This window comes from Macaca thibetana, chromosome 11 (genome assembly GCF_024542745.1).
Source record: "Macaca thibetana thibetana isolate TM-01 chromosome 11, ASM2454274v1, whole genome shotgun sequence".
NCBI classification, from domain to species: domain Eukaryota; kingdom Metazoa; phylum Chordata; class Mammalia; order Primates; family Cercopithecidae; genus Macaca; species Macaca thibetana.
In genome coordinates, this window is record NC_065588.1 from 19,653,847 (window position 1) to 19,679,846 (window position 26,000).

The 26,000-nt window shown below is 40.0% G+C and overlaps 1 protein-coding gene and 1 pseudogene across 7 annotated transcripts in view; one reads left to right on the forward strand and one right to left on the reverse strand.

Moving 5' to 3' along the window:
• Positions 1-26,000, forward strand: part of AEBP2 (AE binding protein 2) — a 255,197-nt gene that overhangs the window by 16,655 nt on the left and 212,542 nt on the right. For all 7 annotated transcript variants that reach the window (XR_007717608.1, XR_007717609.1, XR_007717607.1 and 4 more), the window contains exons 2-3: positions 7,337-7,544; positions 18,035-18,142. Coding sequence is in view for 4 of the 7 variants with exons in the window: in XM_050747604.1 (XP_050603561.1) it covers positions 7,337-7,544; positions 18,035-18,142 (316 nt within the window). In the remaining 3 variants the exon portion in view is untranslated. The remainder of the gene's footprint in view (positions 1-7,336; positions 7,545-18,034; positions 18,143-26,000) is intronic.
• On the reverse strand, positions 1,147-2,406 carry LOC126930332 (elongation factor 1-alpha 1-like; annotated as a pseudogene).

A 26,000-nucleotide genomic window follows, 5' to 3' on the forward strand; every position in this document is an offset into this window, starting at 1 on the left:
AACACTTGGGAAGCGGTAGTTTCTTAAAGATTATTTGCAGTGTGTAATCAGAAACCATATTAGTGAACTTTTCTCAGTTACTTTAATATCATAGTTTTGTCCTTCTCAGTCATGGTAACATAAGCATCCATGTATTGTTTCCTATGCTCATGCACCTTAGCATTTAGCAAACTGATCTTTATAACTTTCTCAATATTGGCAACATTCAGAATCAGCCCTGGTCACGTCCACCAAGGAGATACTTGCCTGGAAGTAATTTGAGTCTCAAAGATGGGGCTGTTCTGGATGTATGAGTGAGACAGTCTGGCCGGGCGCGGTGGCTCAAGCCTGTAATCCCAGCACTTTGGGAGGCCGAGACGGGCGGATCACGAGGTCAGGAGATCGAGACCATCCTGGCGAACACGGTGAAACCCCGTCTCTACTAAAAAAAAATACAAAAAACTAGCCGGGCGAGGTGGCGGGCGCCTGTAGTCCCAGCTACATAGGAGGCTGAGGCAGGAGAATGGCGTAAACCCGGGAGGCGGAGCTTGCAGTGAGCTGAGATCCGGCCACTGCGCTCCAGCCCCGGCGACAGAGCGAGACTCCCAGCCCCGGCGACAGAGCGAGACTCCGTCTCAAAAAAAAAAAAAGATAGTTTCTAAACTAAGGGAAAAGAGGAAAAGAGAATGTTGTTGATGTTGAAAATATCTCAGGTTGCTCCCTAAATATTCTACTGGCATCTCTGACAACAACGTGTGTGTACGTGTTTTTTAAACTTAAAAATTCGGTTTACCATTTTACCGTATGAAACAATTTCTTAGATGGTTTGGTCAGTTTCAGTTGGGTAACGACACTAGTCAAAGAGATTTTTTTTTTTTTCTCATTAAACTTTTTTAATGGGTCTCAAAATTCCATGACAAATTTTTGGTCAAGTTGTTTCCATTAAAAGGTACTGATTTTAAAAACTAATGACTTAAAACTGCCACTTGCAAAAAAGAAAACCAAAGTGGTCCACAAAACATTCTCCTTTCCTCTGAAGGTTTTACAATGCATTGTTATAACCAGTCTTTTACTACTACACTTAAATGGCCAATTGAAACAAAACAGTTTTGGGACTGTTCTTCCACCGCTGATTAAGACCAGGGTGGCACATATTAGGGATAATATTCATATAACCTTTTGAGCTTTCTGGGCAGATTTGGTGACCTTGCCAGCTCCAGCAGCCTTCTTGTTCACTGCTTTGATGACATCTACCACAACAGTCTGTCTCATACCACGAACAGCAAAGTGACCCAGAAGTGGATAGTCTGAGAAGCACTCAACATACATGGGCTTGCCAGGAACCATATCAACAATGGCAGCATCACCAGAGTTCAAGAAGTTAGGGCCATCTTCCAGCTTTTCACCAGAATGGTGATCAATCTTTTCCTTCAGCTGGGCAAACTTGCATGCAGTGTGAGCCGTGTGGCAATCCAGTACAGGGGCATAGCCAGCACTTATTTGGCCTGGATGGTTCAGGATAATCCCCTGAGCAGGGAAGCCAGCTGCTTCCATTGGTGGGTCGTTTTTGCTGTCACCAGCATCATTGCTGTGATGAACATCCTTCACAGACACATTCTTGACATTGAAGCCCACATTGTCCCCAGGAAGAGCTTTCCTCAAAGCTTCATGGTGCATTTCGACAGATTTTACTTCAGTTGTAACATTGACTGGAGCAAAGGTGACCACCATACCAGGTTTGAGAACACCAGTCTGCACTCAGCCGACAGGAACAGTACCAATACCACCACTTTCTGTAGACATCCTGGAGAGGCAGGCAAAGGGGCTTGTTAGTTGGACGAGTTGGTGGTAGGATGCAGTCCAGAGCGTCAAGCAGCGTGGTTCCACTGGTATTGCCATCCTTACGAGTGGTTTTCCATCCCTTGAACCAAGGCATGTTAGCATTTGGCTCCCACATGTTGTCACCATTCCAGCCAGAAATTGGCACAAATGCTGCTGTGTTGGAGTTGTAGCCAGTTTTCTTAATGTAAGTGCTGACTTCCTTAACAGCTTCCTCATATCTCTTCTGGCTGTAGGGTGGCTCAGTGGAATCCATTTTGTTAACACTAACAATGAGTTGTTTCACCTCCAGTGTGTAAGCCAGAAGGGCATGCTCCTAGGTCTGTCCATTCTTGGAGATACCGGCTGCAAATCACCAACACCAGCAGCAATAATCAGGACAGCACGGTCAGCCTGAGATGTCCCTGTAATCATGTTTTTGATGAAGTCTCTGTGTTCTGGGGCATCGGTGATACTCACGTAGTACTTGCTGGTCTCAAATTTCCGCAGGGAGATATCAATGGTGATACCACATTCACACTCAGCTTTGAGTTTATCCAAGACCCAGGCCTACTTGAAAGAGCACTTTCCCATCTCAGCAGCCTCCTTCTCAAATTTTTCAGTGCTGCTTTTGTCGATGCTACCACATTTGTAGTTCAGATGGCGAGTAGTGGTGAACTTGTCCGAATCTACGTGTCCAGTGAAATCAATGTTGATATGAGTCTTTTCCCGTTTTGGCTTTTAGGGGTAGTTATCACAACACCTGTGTTCTGGCGGCAACCCCATTGCGGAAAAAAAAAAAAGCTAGTCAAAGAGATCTTTTCAGTTCCTGCTACTCAAAATGTCACAGCAGCATCAAGCGGGCACTTGTTAGACATGCTTTATCTCAGGACCTACCCTAAACCTACTGAATCAGAATCTGCAGTTAATAAGGGCCCTTTTGATTTATATATACATGAAAGTTTGAGAAATACTGCTTTAGATTAAGCTATCTGCATAGTGTGAGTGTATTGTCTGGCTTAGGTATTCTTCCAAATATCAGGCTGTATAGGTCTTCACGTTTCATGAAATCAGTAGATGTTCATTGAAAAGGAGAATTAACTATGTGAAAAAATTTAACATCTATATGGTCCTAGAAATACTGTAAATTTAGGTGAGTTGTCTCTTGTTATGTAACGTGTTATAGGAGGAAAGGCACTGCTTTCTGTGAAATCCCTATCTACCTCAGGGTCCTGTCACAATCAGAAGTTACCTGTCGTTTGTGTTTTCTGTCCTCTGCTGTTGCATCAGGTCTGTTGCCTTCATCATGAGAATGGAGAGGACCACTGGTGGCAGCATGGGTGTGGGGCCAAAAGGGAGCCTGGAGTTTTAGGATTGGATATTTTGTAGAAGTGGGAGGAGCCTAAGAGGGGTTGTGAAGCAGAACTTCTGTTGGCCCTTATCAGCTTGAGGGAGACTCTGTGTGTGGGATGTCTTGAGTGTCCCAGGACCTGCCTCTCACCTTGTCTACCATTGTATTCACAGCTTAGTCCCCAGTGGTAGGCAAAGCTCATGTTCTTAACATTTGTATTATGCTGTCTTTATCAGGAGCTACATGCACATGAAGTATTGTTTCAAGTATGTGATATCACGCATAGACTCAACAATGCTTACTCTTCCCAGATTTTGGACTTTTTTTTACGGTTCCTTTTCTTTGGTAAAGGTAATGAGCAAAAGTACATGAAGTACTATGTAGATAGATTCCATAATGATGTTTCACAGGTATATACATCTCTCTTAACCTTACTTTGTCCAGTTAAAAAAATTGATTTGGTTTTCAACTAATTTTGGACTTTTTAATAAAAGCAGTATAGGTACAACATGGTTAAAATGGTATAAAAAGGGTGTATACAGTGAAAGATAAGTTTCTCTCCCACTCATCCCTTCTCCCATATATTCACTAGGTTTCATTTATCTTTCTGTGCCCTTGGAGACTAGCTATATCTCTGTCTCCCTCCCCCACTTAGGTATGCAAATTGGAACATTACTACCCTTCACTTGTGTTTGTTTTACTTAACTATACCTTGCAGATTGTTCCATGGTAGTTCATTGAGTTTTTATTACTTTTCCTGAGATTGTTTATAAATTGGTTATGATTGGTTGTTCACTTAGAATTATTAGTATTTGCCTTAGAGTTAAATTAGTATGGTTTATGTAAGTATGTGCTTTATAGTTGAATGTTTTAAAATATATAAAGCAAGCGGTAGGGAAAATAGGTAACCATTTCAGGATTAAGGGCCTCATGAAACTTGAAATTTTCTCGCTCTGTCGCCCAGGCTGGAGTGCAGTGGTGCTTTCTTGGCTCACTGCAAGCTCCGCCTTCTGGGTTCACACCATTCTCCTGCCTCAGCCTCCGGAGTAGCTGGGAGTACAGGCGCCCGCCACCACGCCCGGCTAATTTTTTGTATTTTTAGTAGAGATGGGGTTTTACCGTGTCAGTCAGGATCGTCTTGATCTCCTGACCTCGTGATCCGCCCTCCTTGGCCTCCCAAAGTGCTGAGATTACAGGTGTGAGCCACCGCCTGGCCAGGGGAAACTTGAAATTTCTAGGGTTTAAATAAAATTTGTATTTCGGTGTAGAAAACCACCATACCCAAGGTTACTCCTGCAACAACAAACAATATATGCATATTCAGATATTCAAGAACTGATTCACATTTGAGATTACAGAGTTTTAGAATGAAGCCTTAGAGATGCAATTTAGAATCTTATGTTGACTAGGCAGGTAAATATATATTTATTGCATTTAACTAACTAGGTAGATAGTTAGATGAGCTTAGATACTAGAATATCCTTTAAAGGAAAACCCAAGACATTTTTCATATCTGAAGCATCCTACAAAAATATCTGCTTTTAAAAATGGATATGTTTCTAGCGTGGGCTACAATACAAGACTCCGCCTCTACAAAAAAAAAAAAAAATTTAGCTGGGTGCAGTGGGTTATGCCTGTAGTCCTAGTACTTTGGGAGGCCAAGGCAGGAGGATTGCTTGAGCCCAGCCTGGGCAACATAAAGAGACCTCGTGTTTACAGAAATTTAAAAAATTTAGTCGACCATAGTGGTGCACACCTGTAGGCCCGGCTACTCAGGAGGCTGAGGGAGGATCACTTGAGCCTGGTAGGTCAAGGCTGCAATGAGCCGTGTTAGCACCACTGCACTATAGGCGTGGCAACGGGGTGAGGATCCTGCCTTAACATCCCCCTAACCCCCCACAGTGGGTATGTTTGATGTTAGACACAGATCATTATAAAGCTTACTTAAGCTAACAAAATCCATGTAAATTTTCTCCGGTGTGAGTGAATAGGTTGTATTGGTATATAGGTGAATGTTCTTTTTAGTTTTTGAGACAGAGTCTCGCTCTGTCACCCAGGCTGGAGTGCAGTGGTATTATCTTGGCTCACTGCAACCTCCTCCTCCCAGGTTCAAGCAATTCTCTGCCTCAGCCTCCTGAGTAGCTGGGATTACAGGCATGTGCCACCACGCCCTGCTAATTTTTGTATTTTTAGTAGAGATGTGATTTCACCATCTTGACCAGGCTGGTCTTGAACTCCTGACCTTGTGATTCACCCACCTCAGCCTCCCAGAGTGCTGGGATTATAGGCGTGAGCCCCCGCACCTGGCCTGAATGTTCTTTTTTTTTTGTTTTTTTGAGATGGAGTCTAGCTGTGTCGCCCAGCCTGGAATGCAGTGGCACGATCTCTGCTCACTACGATCTCCGCCTCCTGGGTTCACGCCATTCTCCTGCCTCAGCCTCTGGAGTAGCTGGGACTGCAGGCACATACCACCATGCCTGGCTAATTTTTTGTATTTTTAGTAGAGACGGGGTTTCACCATGTTAGCTAGGATGATCTCAATCTCCTGATCTTGTGATCTGTCCGTTGCAGTCTCCCAAAGTGCTGGGATTATAGGCATGAGCCACTGTGACCTGCCTGAATGTTCTTTTTTTTAAGAAGGTATGTGCTGTGGTTGACTGTCATGATGCCTGCAACTTTGAAATGATTCAGAGAAACAGATTACAGATAGCAAATACGGTAAAAATGTTAATTGAATTCAGATTTAGCTATATTTTGTGTCTTTGAAATTTTCCATGATAAAAACTTGGCAGGAGGGAAGCATACCTCTTTAAAGTTAATACAATTTTCACAACTTGACTTGTGTTATTTCTTAAATTGCAAGCAGATACACACCCTTTCACAGATTTAGTCTGAAAACATTCTTCCTCTTGACCCTTATGATTGAAGTGACTTTCATGTAATTTATTTATTGAGAAGATTTTGAAAAAAGAAAATAAGTGAATTGCTTTTAAAATTAAGGAAAAAGTGTGGTACATTTTATTAAGCTGTGAATTTTTGAGCATTTTGACCACTAATAATATAATTTTTTTAAATAAAAGAGTTACTACTATGTAATACTTTATTTTATTTTTTGAGACAGAGTTTTGCTCTTGTTGACCAGGCTGGAGTGCAATGGCGTGATCTTTAATTTAATTTAATTTAATTTAATTTTATTTTATTTTTTGAGACAGAGTTTTGCTCTTGTTGACCAGGCTGGAGTACAGTGGTGCGATCTCCACTCACTCCAACCTCTACCTCCCAGGTTCAAGAGATTCTCCTGCCTCAGCCTCCCGAGTAGCTGGGATTACAGGCACCTGCCACCACACCCAGCTAATTTTTTGTATTTTTAGTAGCAATAGGGTTTCACCATGTTGAGCAGGCTGGTCTCGAACTCCTGGCCTCAGGTAATCTACCCGCCTCGGCCTCCCAAAGTGCTGGGTTTGCAGGAGTGATCCACCACGTCCAGCCATATGTAATACTTTAGTAAATAAAAATTAAAAGGAATTGGTTGACATTTTCAGTCTTGTTTTTATGGCTAGAGATGAGTTAAAAAAATAAAATAAAATTTTAGGGTCAGGAAAAGATTTTTTATTTGGACTTTAGAAAAATCAGAGACCAGTTTTCTCTCTTCTGCTTTTTTATTTATCAGGGAAAATACTGCAAAATCTCCCCAATTCTTTGATATGAAAAGGGAGTAGGAGTGGTAGCAGTTATATTTTCAGATTAATGATTAGAAGAGATTTCAGGTCAACAAGTGATTTGCAGAGCCATAAAGATAATGCTTTGATTATGTATTATTTACAGCTGGAAACTCTTACTTTCTCTTGCTGCTTTGAACTGTGGAAGGGATGAGATGTGATAAGCTGTGTGTGGGTGTGGGTGTGGTTTGTTTTCTGTAAGATATAGTATTGAGTTCATGCCTGCCAAAAGTTGCTTAAATTATTCCATATCTGATTTTGAGGTACTGTCGTGTTTCTGTCTTGATTTGTACTTCATTGCCAACTAATTAATATCAAAGCATTGTTGTTTTCTAATGGAGAATATGGTTACTATGCTTTGCTCACATGGAGCAGAATGTCAAGTGGTAATCTTAATTAAGTATTTATAAGATCATATTCATGTTAGTATATTTCTAGGAATAACACAGCCTTTTTTCTTCTTTTGTAGCATAAGCAGTACTATAATGGATGTAGACAGCACAATTTCCAGTGGGCGTTCAACTCCAGCAATGATGAATGGACAAGGAAGCACTACTTCTTCAAGCAAAAATATTGCCTATAATTGTTGTTGGGACCAGTGCCAGGCTTGCTTCAACTCTAGCCCAGATCTGGCAGATCACATCCGTTCCATACATGTAGATGGTCAGCGAGGAGGGGTTGGTTTTGTCATTTCTTTTTTTCACTCCCTGTTTTCGTTAGTTTTATTATAATTGCTAGTTAGGCTTTTTTGCTGAAAGTAATTTGGGATTATTTTTACACAGGCTTAATTTTTTCAAGTGAATTTTTAATAATTATTTCCCAATTATTTGATAGAATCAAATAAAAATAGGATATGTGTTGGATTTTAGTTTGCTTTTAGATACGTTATTTTGAAGAAATTAGACTTTTAAAAATATAGTAGGTGACAGTATTATAAATGAATACAGTGTATTCCAGGGTTCTGATGTTTTGAGTTGAGAACATTTAGAATTAGCACTGTCTTGGTTTTCCTTTGTTAGAGGATCCTAAATTATTCCTGATGCTTAAATTAACTGGGGAGACTATTGGTACCAGGATTAGTATATGCAATTCTATTAAATGACAACCTGAACTCATTATTTGTGAGTGAGAGTTGATAATCTTTCCCAGGTCTTGACAGAACTATTTAGATGGAAAGTTCTGATTCGTCAGTATTGACCTATATCCTTTCAGGAATACATTTAATTGTGTCAGTTCATGTAACTTCTATTAGGTACTGAATAAAGAGCTAAGCAAATGGGTAAGCCAAAAGTAATGTGCCAGAATATTAATTTATACATTGTTTCAGCTTTACCTAGATTTTTGTTGAATAGTTATCACACTTAGTGCATTTTTCAGAAATTAATGTCACAGTGTAAGGGCAGGTAATTTATTAGTATTAGGCCACACATTTCTTACCAGCCTTCCATCACTATTGAAGAACAGATAACTAACATAGTAAAAACCATCATGGTTTAAGTTAGTGGATAACTGTTTCCAAGGTTCTGTTGATACTTAGAGTATAATATTGATCTTTTTTTTTTAAACATCCAGCCAAGTCAACATTTCTAACATTTTAAGCAGTGATGTCATACTTGAATTTTTTTTTTTTTTTTTTTTTGAGATGGAGTCTTGCTCTGTTGCCCAGGCTGGAGTGCAGTGGCATGATCTTGGCTCACCACAGCCTCTGCCTCCTGGGTTCAAGTGATTCTCCTGCCTCAACCTCCTGAGTAGCTGGGATTACCGGTGCTTGCCACCATGCCTGGCTAATTTTTGTTTGTATTTTTAGTAGAGATGGGGTTTTGCCATGTTGGCTAGGCTGGTCTCGAACTCGTGAACTCAAGTGATCTGCCCGCCTTGGCCTCCCAGAGTGCTGGGATTATAGGCATGAGTCACCATATGTGGCCGAAATTTCTTTTAAGACATATTCTTCCCTGTCACAATATATTATAATGTGTCAGCAGTCTTTTGATTACTCAAACTTGATAAGTAAACACTTGTACATTTGTCTTCTTGTTAGAGTTAATAGGTATGATGTCTGAGTAACCAGTAAAATGTTATACTTACCTATGATTTGTTAATTAACTGTGTCCATCATACGGCATTTTCAGTGTAAAACCCAGCTCAGTGGTTAGGCTACTTTGGTAACCCAGTCTTCTCCCCCAAGCCGTATGTCAGATACTTAGAGTGAAATATCTTAGCAAGTTGGTTTTCTGGCTTTTGTAGATCTGCTTTTTGTAAGCCAGTGCTTGATGTCACTTGGTATATACCATTTTTGAGCATCATGGCATGATGCTTTTTTGTCACTTAGCAACTGTATATGGAATCATGAGCTATTTGGAAGATCACTGGGCTTCTCTTGATGTGGGAGATGTGGGAGTGGTAGATGTGGGAGCGGGAGAATTTCACATTTCTGAGTCTTGGAATCCCGCAAGTCGAGTTGGCATACAACCTGATGAGAATTTCACCCCTTTCCAGATTTTTAGAAAAAATGCAATTACAGTCTGATTTTGATTTTTTTTTAAAGTAATTAATTTTTTTTTTTTTTTTGAGACAGAGTTTGGTTCTCGTTGCCCAGTCTGTAGTGCAATGGTATGGTCTCAGCTCACTGCAACCTCTGCCTCCTGGGTTCAGGTGATTCTCCTGCCTCAGCCTCCGAGTATCTGGGATTACAGGCGTGAGCCACCATGCCTGGCTAATTTTTTTTGTATTTTTGGTAGAGACGGGATTTCACCATGTTAGCCAGGCTGGTCTCGAACTCCTGACCTCAGGTGGTCCACCTGCCTTGGCCTCCCAAAATGCTGGGATTACAAGTGTGAGCCACCGCACCTGGCCAAGACTGATTTTTAAAATAAATATATCATGTAATCACAGTAACTATATACATGTACATTGCTGATATTATAGAATTAGACATGAAATGTTGGCATTTGTCCCGTAAGTGTAATATTGAAATGAAAAATCTGCCATGTCATTTCTTGAACCCTTATTCAAAATATCACTTGATTACCAATAATAAGATTCTGTAGCTGATTTTAAGAGTAATGCTGTTTGGCCAGGCGCGGTGGCTCATGCCTGTAATCTCAGCTCTTTGGGAGGCTGAGGCAGGCGGATCACGAGGTCAGGAGTTTGAGACCAGCCTGGCCAATATGGTGAAACCCCATCTCTACTAAAAATACAGAAATTAGCTGGGTATGTTTGTGCGCCCCTATAGTCCCAGCTACTGGGGAGGCTGAGGCAGAAGAACCACTTGAACCCGGGAGGCGGAGGTTGCAGTGAGCTGAGATCGCACCACTTCACTCCAGCCTGGGTGACAGAATGAGACTCTGTCTCAAAAAATAAAAATAAAAAGAGTAATGCTATTTTGACCAAAGATAGGAGTCCTGATCTTTGAAGGACATTATTTGCTAAACTATAAATGTGAAGGATCAAATAATGTAGAAAATGAATCCCAGTTTTTTCCTACACACCAGTCATTAGGATATAGACTATGGTTTGTTTGTTTGTTTGTTTGTAGAGATGAGGTTTCACCATGTTGCCCAGGCTGGTCTCCAACTCCTGGACTCCAGCGATCTGCCCGTCTTGGTCTCTGAAAGTGCTGAGATTACAATAGACTATGTGTTTTGAATGATAAAATATGAATGAGAAATTGAGGGTACTATTATAAAAGACAAGAAAACTCGATCTGATTTTGTGCTTTGAGATTGACTTTTGTGTTTGTTTTTTCTTTTATTTTCTTTTTTTGAGATGGAATCTCTGTTGCCCCGGCTGGAGTGCAGTGGCACGACCTCAGCTCACTACAACCTCTGCCTCTCGGGTTCAAGCAATTCTCCTGCCTCAGCATCTCAAGTAGCTGGGATTACAAGTGTGCACCACCACGCCCAGCCAATTTTTGTATTTTTAGTATGGATGGGGTTTCACCATGTTGGCCAGGCTGGTCTTGAACTCCTGACCTAAGGAGTTCCTGAGGAGGACCTGATCATCCTCCTCAGCCTCCCAAGGTGCTGGAATTACAGGCGTGAGCCACCATGCCTAGCAGGTTTTGTGTTTTGAAGAGTAATTGTTGGTTGGAACATCAGATTTTTTTTCTTTGAAATGAACTTTAAGAAAACAAAAACATTTTCGGCTGGGCACAGTAATCCCAGCACTTTGGAAAGCTGAGGCAGGTAGATCGCTTGAGCTCAGGAGTTTTCAGGCCAGCCTGGGCAACATGACAAAATCCTGTCTCTACAAAAATTAGCTGGGTGTGGTGGCACACACCTGTGGTCTTAGCCACTCAGGGGGATGAGGTGGGAGAATTGCTTGAGCCTAGGAGGTTGAGGTGCTGTGAGATCGCGCCACTGCACTCCAGCCTGGATGACAGAGTGAGATCCTGTCTCAAGAAAAAGAACAAAAAACAATTTTAATGTACAGTTCAGGGGCTTTAAGTACATTCACCTTATTGTGTAATCGTCACCCACTGTCTCCAGAACTTGTAAATTATCATCCCAAATTGAGATGTATATCCATTAAACAAACTTACTGTCTGCTCACACTAGCTCCTGGTAACCACAGTTCTACTTTCTATCTCTGTGTGCTTGACTGTTGTAGGTATCTAATATAAGTAGAAAACACCTGATTTTGTTGGCCTAATTATTTTTTTAGATTTCTTATTTCTTCTTTCTCTCTTAAGTGTTAAAGTGTCATCATGGAACAGAAACAGATGAGGAAAAAATTGGTAACCCTAGAAGATTTTATGCTTCTGATTATTGAAAGATGACAATTTTACTGGAGCAGTAAGTTAGCAAGATCTAAACTATATTAATTTATGTTCTTTTTCTCATTCCACTATAATCTTTGCCCTGGGGAGAAAAGCAAAACCATTATATAACCACTTAGCATTGTTTTTTTCCCCCTTTTAAGCTGTTTATGTTGCTATGTTCATGTGGACTTCTTTGGAGGCTGAAGTCAAGTGGAGTTTAGATTTTCCTGGCCTGATTTCTACATTAAAATCAAACTAATCATTTAAACACCAAATTATGAATACATTTTTTTTTTTCTTAGAGATGAGGTCTCACTGTGTTGCCCATGCTGGTCTTGCCTTGGCTTCCCAAAGTGCTAGGATTACAGGCGTGAGCCACCATGCCCCGACCAATACACCTTTTTAAAAAAAAAAATCATTAGAGTGCTTTCTACAATTTCAAAAATAAAAACAAAACAGGCAAAAAGAGAATCAAACTTATCTTTAGTGTTAAATATGATAGAATTTTGTTACTGTTGCCCAGGCTGGAGTGCAGTGGTGCAATCTCCGCTCACTGCAACCTCCACCTCCCAGGTTTGAGTGATTCTCCTATGTCAGCCTCCTAAGTTGCAGGGACTACAGGTATGCTCCACCACACCTGACTGACTTTTGTATTTTTAGTAGAGATGGGGTTTCACCATGTTGGCCAGCCTAGTCTCGAACTCCTGACCTCAGGTGATCCACCTGCCTCTGGCTCCCAAAGTGCTGGGATTACAGGCCTGAGCCATCGTGCCTGGCCTAGGTCCGTTCTTCTGTGTGTGACTGATTTCTGAAGATTAGGCTCTGAGTTATCTTACTAATCAAATTTCAAATCCCAGTGTCCTCTTAATATACACCTAAGTCTTGGAAAGTGGGGAACTTATAGGACTTTAGAGGCTCAGTGTAAAATATATTACTGCTCTTTCTTTCTCAGCTATTTCTCACATAAAAACAATTTCTGGAAAGCTGTTTAGATTTCTTGATACAGGATTTATTTTCTGTGTCATTTCAGGTTTACTTTTGCATATATTCTTTGGTGTGTTTTTTTGCTGAGAGGCAAAGCGAGGCGATTTTGGGCAAGGGAGGAATATGATACGATGTTATTGGAAGACTTGAATGAGTCCAGTTAACTATAGCGCTCAGGAGGTCAAGGTTGCAGTGAGCTATGATTGTGCCTCTGCCTTACAGCCTGGATGATAGAGCAAGATTCTGTCTCATTTAAAAAAAAAAAAAAGAAAAGAAAAATAAGGCTTGATGGTATCATGGAATCATCCGTCCACCCCCTCTGCCTGACTTTTGTGTTTTTTTTTGTTAATGAGACAGAGTCTTACTATGTTTTCCAACTCCTGGGCTTAAGCAGTGCTCCCACCTCAGCTTCTTGAGTTCCTGGGATTCCAGGCAAGTACCACCACACTCAGCTGGCCTACCTGACTTTAGATGGTGTCGCTCTTTTCTTTTTGTGTCATTTTACTGAAAACAAGATCATTTACTCAGTATAATTAGGCCTTTATTTTGGCATGTAGATTATTCCGTTAACTTGCTCTGCGTTTAGAATATATTTGGCTGATTTTAATTTACTGGTAATAACTGAATTTCCTTGTGCATACTTACTCAGGCAGGTTAACATTGCATTTTTTTGCAGTGGATTTTTCATTTATTTACAGAAAGATTTCATGGATTCATTTGTGCTCTTCAGGTGCATAGGTGTTTGTGCGTTTGTCTGTACTATCATACAAGCCATTTTAAGTATAGGCCATTCAAATACATTCAGATACATACACTGGTACAAGGATGCACTGGTTCATACACTGGTTCAAGGATATTGACCAAAGTGAAGGAGACTCAGACAACTCTTGGCTCCCAGGTTTGTACTGTCCTTACTCACTTTGGGTGTTTTGGAGAAGATTCCTGAAGGTAAAACCTGTTCTGATAGAAACTCAGTACTTTGTAGAGTTCTTAACAGAAAGCCGAAACCTCCCTGTAACACTGAAATTTTAGACATCTACATCTCATGTGTAAGGCCCTTATAAACTTGGAGATTTCTTTGGCAGTCCAAAATATATATGTATGTTTTTTGAGATGGAGTCTCTTTCTGTCACCCAGGCTGGGGTGTAGTGGGGCCATCTCAGCTCACTGCAACTTCTGCCTCCTAGGTTCAAGCAGTCCTCCTGCCTCAGTCTCCCAAGTAGCTGGGATTACAGGCATGTGTCATCACACCTGGTTAAATTTTTGTATTTTTAGTAGAGGTGGGATTTCACCATGTTGGTCAGGCTGGTCTTGAAATCCTGACCTCAAGTGATCTACTCACCTCGGCCTCTCAGAGTGCTGGGATTATAGGTGTGAGCCACTACTCCTGGCCCAAAGTTATTCTTTTAATGGCTGTGTGAGTTTAAAATTTTTTTTCTTGGACATTCTGGCAGGAAAACCTGATGGCAGTTATTTTGAGAAGGAACCTTCGGTGTCTAATATAAACCCAGTTATTTCATTGACTGATCTTTCTGAGATAATATAACTTCTATTTTCATAGTGTTTTGGACTTACCAAATGTGTGCTCAGAGTATTTCTGATGAAAAAGGAAGTAGATGATTCTTCCAAGATTACATAGCTGCAAAGTGAAAGAGCTGGACTGAATTCAGTTTATCTTCTTTCAAAAAAATATTTATCTAGGATCCCACTGTTGGCTCCAGTCGGAGTGCAGTGGCATGATCTTAGCTCACGTAGCCTCAAACTCCTGGACTCAGGCAGACCTTTTACCTCAGTGTAGTAGCTGGGACTATAGGCATGCATCACTATGTCTGGCTACTTTAAACGTTTTCAGAGTTGGGATCTTGCTGTGTTGCCCATACTGGTCTAAAAATCTGTCTTGTAGCCATCATCTTGCCTCAGCCGCCGGAGCAGCTGGGATTCTAGGCACGAGTCACTATGCTCAGCAGGTTGTTTTCTATTTCTATTATGTCTAATACAGCCTAATACGACACAATTTGCTGTATCATGAGAGACTAGACTTTGGACCCCTGTGTCTTATTTTGTTAAAATAGCCAGACCTTAATTCATTTTAAAATAGAACCATGGCAAATTATATTCTTGAACATACTCCTTCCAAATTTGGATATAATTGGAATCCTATGGTATTTGATTTTTCAGAGTTAATCTTAACAGTAGGAGAGTTTCTAAAAATAGTATAAAAATAGTTTCACATGTTATACATCTAAAAAGTCTCAGGTTTGAAGAAGACCCTTTCGTCAGATTTGGGAATATTTTTATCAAAACGTCATCCTAATACAGGTTAGGAAAGGAAATAATAGCCTCGAACAGTTTTGTGTTGTTTTTATTGTGGATCTTTCTTTTTTCTTTTTTAAGATGGAGTTTTGCTCGTTTCCCAGGTTTGAGTGCAATGGTGCAATCTCAGCTCACTGTCACCTCCGCCTCCCGGGTTCCAGCGATTCTCCTTCCTCAGCCTCCTGAGTAGCTGGGATTGCAGGCATGTGCCACCACACTTGGCTAATTTTGTATATTTACTAGAGACACGGTTTTACCGTGTTGGTCAGGCCGGTCTCGAACTCCTGGCCTCAAGTGATTCACCCACCTCGGCCTCCCAAAGTTTTGGGATTACAGGCGTGAGCCATTACACCAGGCCTTTTTTGGATCTTTCTAAACATTTCACCCCAATATAGCTAAACACAGTTAACTTTGATCTCTTTACACCTACTTCATTTGGTATAAAATTCACTAGGTTGAAGATTTTGGTTTTTCTTTGAATCTGAAGGTGTTGTCTTAATTGTGTTACTAGAGATTATTCCATGTAGAGTCTAGACCATAGTTACTAACCAAGGCCGTATCAGATGTAATTTCAGACCTGCCATTATCTCTATAGTCATGTTTGCTCATAGGAAAAAAAAATAGAAGCCGGATACTACTGTTTTCACCAAATTTAGTGATTGAGTATTGTTAGGTAGAGGCAGTGCTTATTTCGAAGGAACTAAATTCTATCTTTAAGAGTATTGCAGAGTGGGGCGGGGAGGGGTCACTTAAGAATCCTTTTAACGTTAAGGAGAATCCTTCTGTCACAAAAGTTGTTACAGGAATGATGTTGATATTGTTCCCAAATACTTTCTTTAAGGCATTTCTGTTTACGTATTAGGTTGGTGCACAAGTAATTGCCTTTTTTTCAGTTACATTAATGGCAAAAACAGCAATTACTTGCACACCAAACTAATAGTATGATTTCTGAGAGAATTTTAAACCAACCCCTGATTCCTCCTCTTTATTACTTGGATTGAAAAATAAGACTTTGAGTCTAGTGGTAGTTTTTTTTTTTTTTTTCTTTTGAGACAGGATCTATCTCTTACTGCCCAGGTTGGAGTGCAATGGCATAATCATAGCAGCTCACTGTAGCTTTGCCCTCTCCGGCTCAAGCAATTCTCCCACCTCAGCCTTCTAAGTAGCTGAGACTACAGGTGGACACCACCATGCCTGGTTAATTTTTGTATATTTTGTATAGACAGGGTTATGGCATGTTGCCCAGGCTGGCCTCATTCCTGGGCTCAAGCAGTCCTCCTGCTTTGGCCTTCCGAAGTGCTGGGGTTAGAGGTGTGAGCCACTGTGCATGGTGAGTCTAGTAGTCTTGATTTCAAAAATTGATAGCATTAATTACCCATGTGTGATTATTAAACAATATTGAATTAATTTCTATAGCATTTAAGGTTTTTGTTTTTTGTTTTTTGCCTTTTTTTTTTGGAGAGAAGATCTCACTCTGTCACCTGCACTGGAGTGCAGTAGTGCCATCATGGCTCACTGCAGCCTTCATCTCTTGGGCTTGATCAATCATCCTGCCTCAGCTACCGCACCCCCCCCCCCCCCCCGCCCCTGAGTAGCTGGGACTACAGGTGCATATGCCATTATGCCTAGCCAATATTTTTTGTTACTTTTGCAGAGACAGGGTTTTGCCATGTTGCCCAGGCTGGTCTCGAACTCCTGAGCTCAAGCCCTCCCCGTCGGCCTCCCAGAGTGCTGAAATTGCCGGTGTGAGCCACCACATCGGGTGCATATAAGTATTGCTTTGTATTTTTTTCTGTTCCTAGATTTATTTTTAAAAGTTACTTTTAACTCTGAGAACCTTGGCCATTAGTTTATAAACATGTTCTAGGGTTGGGAATTTTGAGTATAAAGGAGGTAATGTTATGAGTTCCTTTATCTCATACTTAAAGAAACTAGCAAATTCGTTGTGGAGTCAGGATATGTAGTAACTTCTCTAAACAGTCTTGTCAAATGGCAGTGTTGGTATTACCTTGTTATACCTATTTGACATAAGATGATATTGTTTTTGAGTAAAAATTGACCTCAATTATTTGTTTATAGACTGTCAATTTTTTTAGTCTATTAAAAATTTTTATTTTAGGCTGGCTGAAGAAAGATTGTATATCTGTCTTGTGTTCTATATGTATGTAGTGTATTACAGTCTTCAAAGTGTGACTCTATGATTGTTCTTACCTTAGAAAAGAACAGAGCCTTTAAGTGGTTCTTTCAAGATAATGATTGTGGTAGACCCTTTTTTTCCTGATGTTGGGAAGCAGTTTTCAGTGTTTGGTTTGATGGAAATATCATCAGTTAGGAAACTGACATGTCACTGGTAGGAAGATGATAAAGATTAGTTTGTTAGTTTTGGTGCTTTCCACACCTAGTTATACTTAGTACCCTGAACCTAGAATGTGGATCTGTGATGAAAGTATGGTAGCTCATGTCTGTTGTTTTTATTGCTATATTAACTTAATATTTTGTATTCAATTTGTTTCATAACAAAATTTCATATTCCAGACAGGGTCTCGAATATGTCTCTATGTCATAATCGGGATAGAAATAATTCTTCATGATTACAACAATATAAGAACAAATATTGTTAGTATGCTTGTGAGACCAGGATATCACCAGTAAAAAATTGTAATTTGATAATTTTCATTCATTCTTTGAAGTTGAAAATATCAGTGTCTTCTAATTAATATTTATTGGTCATTTCATTAATTTTTTATGCCTTTATATTTTCCTGCTATTTAAAATTAATAGATGTTTGTTCTTTTGTGCAGTAAATACAAAAATGTAAATAATGGCCCATGGTCTCAGTTCCGAGGGATATATTGCTAATGTTATATATGTTTCCTTCTGAATGGTATTCTGTCATGTGTTCCTATTCCTTACTGAAGGTGTGGTCAGTAGCATCAAGGGTGGCTCATCCTAGGATGTTTTGACAGTTTATATTAAGCATTTTGATTGGCTTGTACATTCTATAGCTCTTGTCAGTGGAAGACTTGTAACATGTTAATTTGAATGTATGAGGAATCAAACTCTTCTTGAGATAGGTCATGAAAATTAATATGGCTTTGTTTTTCTTAACAGGTATTTGTTTGCCTATGGAAAGGTTGTAAAGTATATAACACTCCATCTACCAGTCAAAGTTGGTTACAAAGGCATATGCTGACACACAGTGGAGACAAACCTTTCAAGGTAAGGATGTATGTGTATAAATTTTATTTATTTATTTATGACACAGAGTCTCACTCTGTTGCCCAGGCTGGAGTGCAATGGTGCCATCTTGGCTCCCTGCAGCCTCCACCTGTTGTGTTCAAGCGATTTTCCTGCCTCATCCTCCTGAGTAGCTGGGACTACAGGTGTATGCCACCACACCTGGCTAATTTTTGTACTTTTAGTAGAGATGGTGTTTCACCATGTTGGCCAGGCTGGTCTCAAACCCTTGACCTCAGGTGATTCTCCCGCCTTGGCCACCCAGAGTGGTGGGATTACAGGCGTGAGCCACTGTGCCTGGCTGGCTTTTTTTTTTTTTTTTTTTTTTTTTGAGAGAGTCTCGCTCTTTTGCCAGGCTGGAGGGCGGTGGTGCGATCTCAGCTCACTGCAAGCTCCGCCTCCCAGGTTCACACCATTCTCCTGCCTCAGCCTCCCGAGTAGCTGGGACTACAGGTGCCCGCCACCACGCCCGCCTAATTTTTTGTATTTTAGTAGAGACAGGGTTTCATCATGTTGGCCAGGATGGTTTCAATCTCCTGACCTCATGATCCGCCTGCCTCGGCCTCCCAAAGTGCTGGGATTACAGGCATGAGCCACCGCGCCCGGCCTGTTGTTTTATTTTAAATGTTAGCTTAAGCTGACATGTTTCCTAATAGGCATAATTTTGCTCCTCTAAATTTTTTTAAAAACAACCATTTGTTTTAACATTCTTGTACATACATTGAATTTCAAAAGTAGATGGAGATTAAGCTCGTTTGATCTGTTTTTTTCTATTTGAAGTACAGAAGTGTTGCTGTTGGATTAGGGTCTTGAAAATAGCTAGTGGTAGACTAATGAATGGAAGCCGTGTTGGTTTTTTTTAATACTTGGTGGTCTGGTTATGTTTTCTTACTGTCAAAGGTTTTGACATTTTCATTAGCAAACAACATTGACTATTATATAAAATAAATAAGTTGTAGGACATTAAAGGACTTTATTCCTTTCACTCAGTTTTGAGGTCACACTACTGAGTTTAGTTGTAATTAGTTGTAAATCACTTTTGTCAAATTAGATGTATTCTGGGAAATCTTTATAAAGAGCAAGTTTCTGTAAAAATCTTTTCCATTTATCTTTATGAAAAATTAAATATTTTGGTTTCTATTTATGGAAAGTAGCATATACCATAGAGATTAAAAGTTTGTGTTTAAAGGAGTTTAATAGTTATTAAAACCACATTTACTGGAATGAATACTGTGCCAGTAACTTCCCTTGGGTTTTGTAGAGAGTGAGGTAATTCTTGTGGAGTTGCTTTTAAAAACAACTTTTTTGGAAAAAGCAATCAACAAAACATTATAACAAAAGTTTACAGTAAGAATTATTTGTCTCTCTCTTGTTCTTGTTTCCCCCCTTCCACCCAAATATGTAATTATTATTTGTTTCTTGTGATTTTTTCTAGTACTTCATTATGCATCCACAAGCAGATAAATACGTAGTCTCATTCTCCTTTCTTACCCAAAGTCTAGTAAATTACTGTCTGTACCTTGCTTTAAAAAGAAACAAACTTAATTTTAGAGCAGCTTTAAATACACAGATTACTTGTTTTTCTATAAACCAAGTTTCTTCCATTCTTGAAATATTATATGGTATATATGTACCTTGCTTTTTTGTTTTAATTTGAATAGTCTCCCCCCCACCACAAGATGGAGTCTTGCTCTGTCGCTCAGGCTGGAGTGCAGTGGCATGATCTTGGCTCACTGCAACCTCCCCCTCTTGGGTTCAAGCGATTCTCCTGCCTCAGCCTCCCGAGTAGCTGGGATTACAGGCACATGCCATCACGCCCAGAAAATTTTTGTATTCTTAGTAGAGATGGGGTTTCACCATGTTGGCCAGGCTGATCTTGAACTCTTGACCTCGTGATCCGCCTACCTCGGCCTCCCAAAGTGCTGGGATTAACCACATCTGGCCCTAATTTGAATAGTTTTTGGGTAACAGGTGGTTTTTGGTTACATTGAATAAATTCCTTAGTGGTGATTTCTGAGATTTTGGTGCACCTGTCACCTGAGCTGCGTACACTGTACCCAGTGTGCAGTCTTTTATACCTAACCACCCCCACCCTCCCTCCTAGTCCCCAAAGTCTATTATATCATTCTTATGCCTACTCACAGCTTAGCTCCTAATTACAAATGAGAACAAAATGATACTTGGTTTTCCTTTCCTGAATTACTTCATTTAGACTAATGGTCTCCAACTCCATCCAGGTTTCTGTGAAAGCCATATTTTGTTCCTTTTTATGGCTTGAATAGTATTCCATGGTGTGTGTGTGTGTGTGTGTGTGTGTGTGTGTATCTATATCACATTTTCTTTATCCACTTACTGATTGAAGGACATTTACACTGGGTCCAGTTTTGCAGTTGCAAGTTGTGCTGCTCTAAACATGTGTGCAAGTGTCTTTTTCATATAATGACTTTTTTCCCTCTGGATAGGTACCCAGTGGTGGGATTGCAGGATCAAATGGTAGTTCTACTTTTAGGTATTTAAGAAATCTCTGTACGGTTTTCTATAGTGGTTGTATTAGTTTATATTTTCACCAGCCGTGTAAAAATGTTCCCTTTTCACCATATCCATGCCAACATCTATTGTTTTTTGCCTTTTAAATTGTAGCCATGCTTCCAGCAATAAGGTGATATTGTGTGGTATTGTGTTGTATATCTTCTTTTGAGAAATGCTTATTCATGTCATTTGCCCACTTTTCGATGGGATTATTATTCTTTTTTTCTTGTTGATTTGTTTTTAGTTCCTTATTGATTCTGGACACTAGTCTTTTGTTGGATGCATAGTTTGCAAATATTTTCTCCCATTCTGTGGGTCGTCTGTTTATTCTGCTGATTATTTCTTTTTATGTGCAGAAGCTTTAGTTTAATTAGGTTTCATCTGTTTATTTTTGTTCTTGTTGCATTTGCTTTAGGGTTCTTGGTCATAAACACTCTGCCTAAGCCAATGTCTGGAAGAGTTTTTCCAATGTTATCTTCCAGAATTTTTATGGTTTAAGGTGTTAGATTTAAGTCTTTGCTCCATCTTGAGTTGATTTTTGTGTAAGGTGAGAAATGAGGATCCAGTTTCATTCTTCTGCATGTGGCTTGGCAGTTATCCCAGCAGCATTTGTTGCAAAGGGTATCCTTTCCCCACTTGATGGTTTTTTGTGTTTATTTTTTAGAGACTCAGTCTCACTCTGTCACCCAGACCAGAGTGCAGTGGCGTGATCTTGACTCACTGCAACCTCTGCCTCCCAAGTTCAAGCAATTCTCCTGCCTCAGACTCCTGAGTAGCTGGGATTACAAGTGCCTGCCACCATGTCTAGCTAATTTTTGTATTTTTAGTAGAAACAGGGTTTTACCCTGTTGGTCAGGCTGGTCTTGAACTCCTGACCTGAAGTGATCTACCTGCTTAGGCCTCCCAAAATGCTGGGATTACACACGTGAGTCACCAATATTTGACTTTAATTTTTGGGATCTCTATTATGTTGGTCTGTGTGTCTATTTTATTCCAGGACCGTGTTGTTTTGGTAACCATAGCCTTGCAGTATAGAAAGTCAGATAATGTGATGCCTCCAGATTTATTCTTTTTGCTTAGTCTTGCTTTGGCTATCTGGGCTCTCTTCCGGTTCCATATGAATTTTAGGATTGTTTCTAGTTCTGTGAAGATTGATGATAGTACTTTGATGGGAACTGCATTGAATCTGTAGATTGCTTTTGGCAGTATTGTCATTTTTGCAATATTAATTCTACCCATCCCTGAGCATGGGATGTGTTTTCATTTGTTGGTGGTGTTGATGATTTCTTTCAGCAGTGTTTTGTAGTTTTGTTTGTAGACATCTTTCACCTCCTTGGTTAGGTGTATTCCTAAGTATTTTATTTTTTTGTAGCTGTTGTAATAGGGGTTAAGTTCTTGATTTTTTCTCAACTTCGTCATTGTTGGTGTAGAGCAGTGCTACTTTACGTTGGTTTTGTATCCTGAAAGATTACTGAATTTGTTTGTCAGACTACAAGCTTTTTGGATGAGTCTTTAGGGTTTTCTAGATATACGATCATATCATCAGCAAACAGCGACAGTTTGACTTCCTCTTTACCTATTTGGATGTCCTTTGTTTCTTTTCTCTGATTGCTCTGGCTAGGACATCCAGTACTTATGTTGAATGGAAGTGGTAAGAGTGGACATCCTTGTCTTCTCATTTCTCACGGTGAATGCTTTCAACTTTTTCCCGTTCAGTAGAATATGGGCTGTGGGTTTGTAATATATGCATTTTATTACGTTAAGGTATGTTACTTCTATGCCAGTTTTGCTGAGGGTTTTAGTCATAAAGGGATGCTGGATTTTTTTGTTATATGCTTTTTCTGCATCTGTTGAGATCACGTGATTTTTAAAAAAATTCTTTTTATGTGATACATCACATTTACTGACTTGTGGATGTTAAACCATCCCTGCATCCATGGTATGAAACCCGCTGATCATGGTGGATTGCCTTTTTGATAGGCTGTTGGATTCGGTTAGCTAGTATTTTGTTGAGGATTTTTGCATCTATGTTATCAGGGATGTTGGTCTGTAGATTTATTTTTTTGTTATGTCCTTTCCTGATTTTGGTATTAGGGTGATACTGGCTTCATAGAATGATTTAGGGGAGGATTCCCTCTTTCTCTGTCTTTTGGAATAGTTTCATTAAGAATGGCACCAAGTCTTTTTGAATGTCTGATAGAATTCATCTGTGAATCCAACTGGTCCCAGACTTTTTGTTGACAATTTATTATACTGTTTCAATCTCTCTACTTGTTATTGGTCTGTTCAGAGTTTTTATTTCTTCTGATGTAATCTAGGAGGGTTGTATATTTCCCGGAGTTTATTCTCTCCCTTTAGATTTTCTAGTTTGTGCATGTAAAGGTATTCATAGTAGCCTTGAATCATCTTTGTATTTCTGTGGTATCGGTTGTAATATCTTTCATTTTGTTTCTAATTGAGCTTATTTAGGTATCTTTCTTCTTTCTTGGTTAGTCTCATTAATGGTCTATCAATTTTATCTTTTCAGAGAACCAGCTTGTTCATTTATCTTTTGTATTTTTGTTGTTCTTTTGGTTTCATTTAGCACTGTTCTAATCTTTGTTATTTATTTATTTTCTTCTGCTGGGTTTGGGTTTTGTTTGTTCTTTCTTGTTTCTCTAGTTCCTTGAGGTATGACCTTAGATTGCCTATTTGTGACCTTTCAGACTTTTCTTTTTTTTTTTTTCTTTTTTTTGAGACAGAGTCTCACTCTATCGTCCAGGCTGGAGTGCAGTGGCATGATCTCGGCTCACTGCAACCTCTGCTTCCTGGGTTCAAGTGAGTCTCCTGTCTCAGCCTCCCAGGTAAGCTGAGATTACAGGTGTGGGCCACCATACCCAGCTAAGTTTGGTATTTTTACAGGATTTCACCATGTGGCCTAGATTGGTCTCAAACTCCTGACCTCAGGTGATCCACCTGCCTAGGCCTCCTAAAGAGCTGGGATTACAGGCGTGAACCACCTTGTCTGGCATTTGATGTAGGCATTTAATGCTTGAACTTGTCCTCTTAGCACCGCTTTTGCTGTATCCCAGTGGTTTTGATAAGTTGTGACATTATATTATTGTTCAAAGAATTTTTTAATTTCCACCTTGATTTCATTGTTGACTCAAGGATTATTCCAGAGCAGATTATTTAATTTCCATGTATTTGTATAGTTTTCAGGGTTCCTTTTGGAGTTAATTTCCAGTTTCATTCCACTGTGGTCTGATAGGATACTTGATATAATTTAGATTTTCTTAAATTTATAGAGACTTGTTTTGTGACCTGTCATATGGTCTGTCTTGGTCTATCCATGTCCTGATGAAAATAATGTATATCCTGGCCAGGCATGGTAGGTCTCACACTTTGGGAGGCCAAAGCAGGTGGATGGCTTTAGCTCAGGAGTTTGAGACCAGCCTGGGCAACATGGTGAAACCTTGTCTCAACAAAAAACAAAGGATTAGCTGAACATGGTGGTGCATACTTGTAGTTCCAGCTACTCGGGAGGCTGAGGTGGGAGGATTGACTGAGCCTGGGAGGCAGAGATCACAGTGAGCCAAGATTGCGCCACTGCACTTTAGTCTGGGTGACAGGCCTCAAAAAAAAAAAGTATATTCTACAGTTTTTGGGTAGAATGTTCTGTAAATACTTGTTAAGTTCATTTGTTACAAGGTGTAGTTTAAAATCCATTATTTCTTTGTTTACTTTTGGTCTTTTTTCTTTTTTTTTTTTGAGACGGAGTCTCGCTCTGTCGCCCAGGCTCCAGTGCAGTGGCCGGATCTCAGCTCACTGCAAGCTCCGCCTCCCGGGTTCACGCCATTCTCCTGCCTCAGCATCCCGAGTAGCTGGGACTACAGGTGCCGCCACCTCGCCGGGCTAGTTTTTTGTATTTTTAGTAGAGACGGGGTTTCACTGTGTTAGCCAGGATGGTCTCGATCTCCTGACCTCGTGATCCGCCCGTCTCGGCCTCCCAAAGTGCTGGGATTACAGGCTTGAGCCACCGCGCCCGGCCTACTTTTGGTCTTGATGACCTGTCTAATGCTGTCAGTGGAGTATTGAAGTGTCCCACTATTATTTGGAAAACTTACTTGAGGGGAATAACTGAGGAAAACTTACCCTGGCCTTGCTAGAGATGTAGACACCCAAATATAAGAAGCTCAAAGAACAGCTGAGAAATTTATCGCAAAAAGATCATCACCTAGGCACACAGTCATCAGGTTATCTAAAGTCAAGATACAGTTATTATTACATTATTATGTTGCTAGGATTGTTATTTGCTGTGTTTATTGTGTTGCTGTCTGTCTTATTTCTTAGGTCTAGTAATTGTTTTATGAATTTGGGAGCTCCAGTTGGATGCATATATATTTAGGATTGTTATTTTCCTATTGGACTAATTCTTTTATTATTTAATGTCCCTCTTTGTGTGTGTGTGTGGTTTTTTTTTTGTTTTTTTTACTATTGTTGCTTTAAAGTCTGTTTTGTCTGATACAATAATAGCTACGTCTGCTTGCTTTTGGTTTCTATTTGCATGGAGTATCTTTTTCCACCCCTTTACTTTAAGTTTATGTGAGTCCTTATGTGTTAGGTGAGTCTCTTGAAGACAGCAGATACTTAGTTGGTGGAATTTTATCCATTCTCTATCTTTTAAATGTAGCATTTAGGCTATTTACATTCGGCATTAGGATTGAGATATGAACTAGTGTTGTATTCATCATGCTTGTTGTTGCCTTAATAGCTGTTTTTTTTCCCTTCATTGTGTTATTGTTTTATAGGTCCTGTGAGATTTATGCTTTAAGGAGATTCTTTTTTGTCTTGTTTTTGTCATGGAGTCTTGCTCTGTTGCCCAGACTGGAATGCAGTGATGCAATCTTGGCTCTCTGCAACCTCAGCCTCTCGGGTTCAAGCAATTCTGTCTGCCTCACCCTCCCAAGTAGCTGGGATTATAGGTGCCTACCACCACACCTGGCTCGTTTTTGTATTTTTTAGTAGGGACAGGGTTTTGCCATGTTGGCCAGGGTGGTCTTGAACTCCTGACCTCAGGTGATCTGCCCACTTCGGCCTCCCAAAGTGCGGGGATTACAGGCATGAGCCACTGCGCCCAGCCGAGGAGGTTCTATTTTGGTGTGTTTTGAGCTTTTATTTCAAGATTTAGAACTTTTTTTTAGCATTTCTTGTAATGCTGGCTTGGTAGTGGCAAATTCTCTTAGCCTTTGTTTGTCTGAAAAAGACTTGATTTCTCCTTCATTTATGAAGCTTAGTTTTGCTGGATACAGTATTCTTGGCTGATAATTAT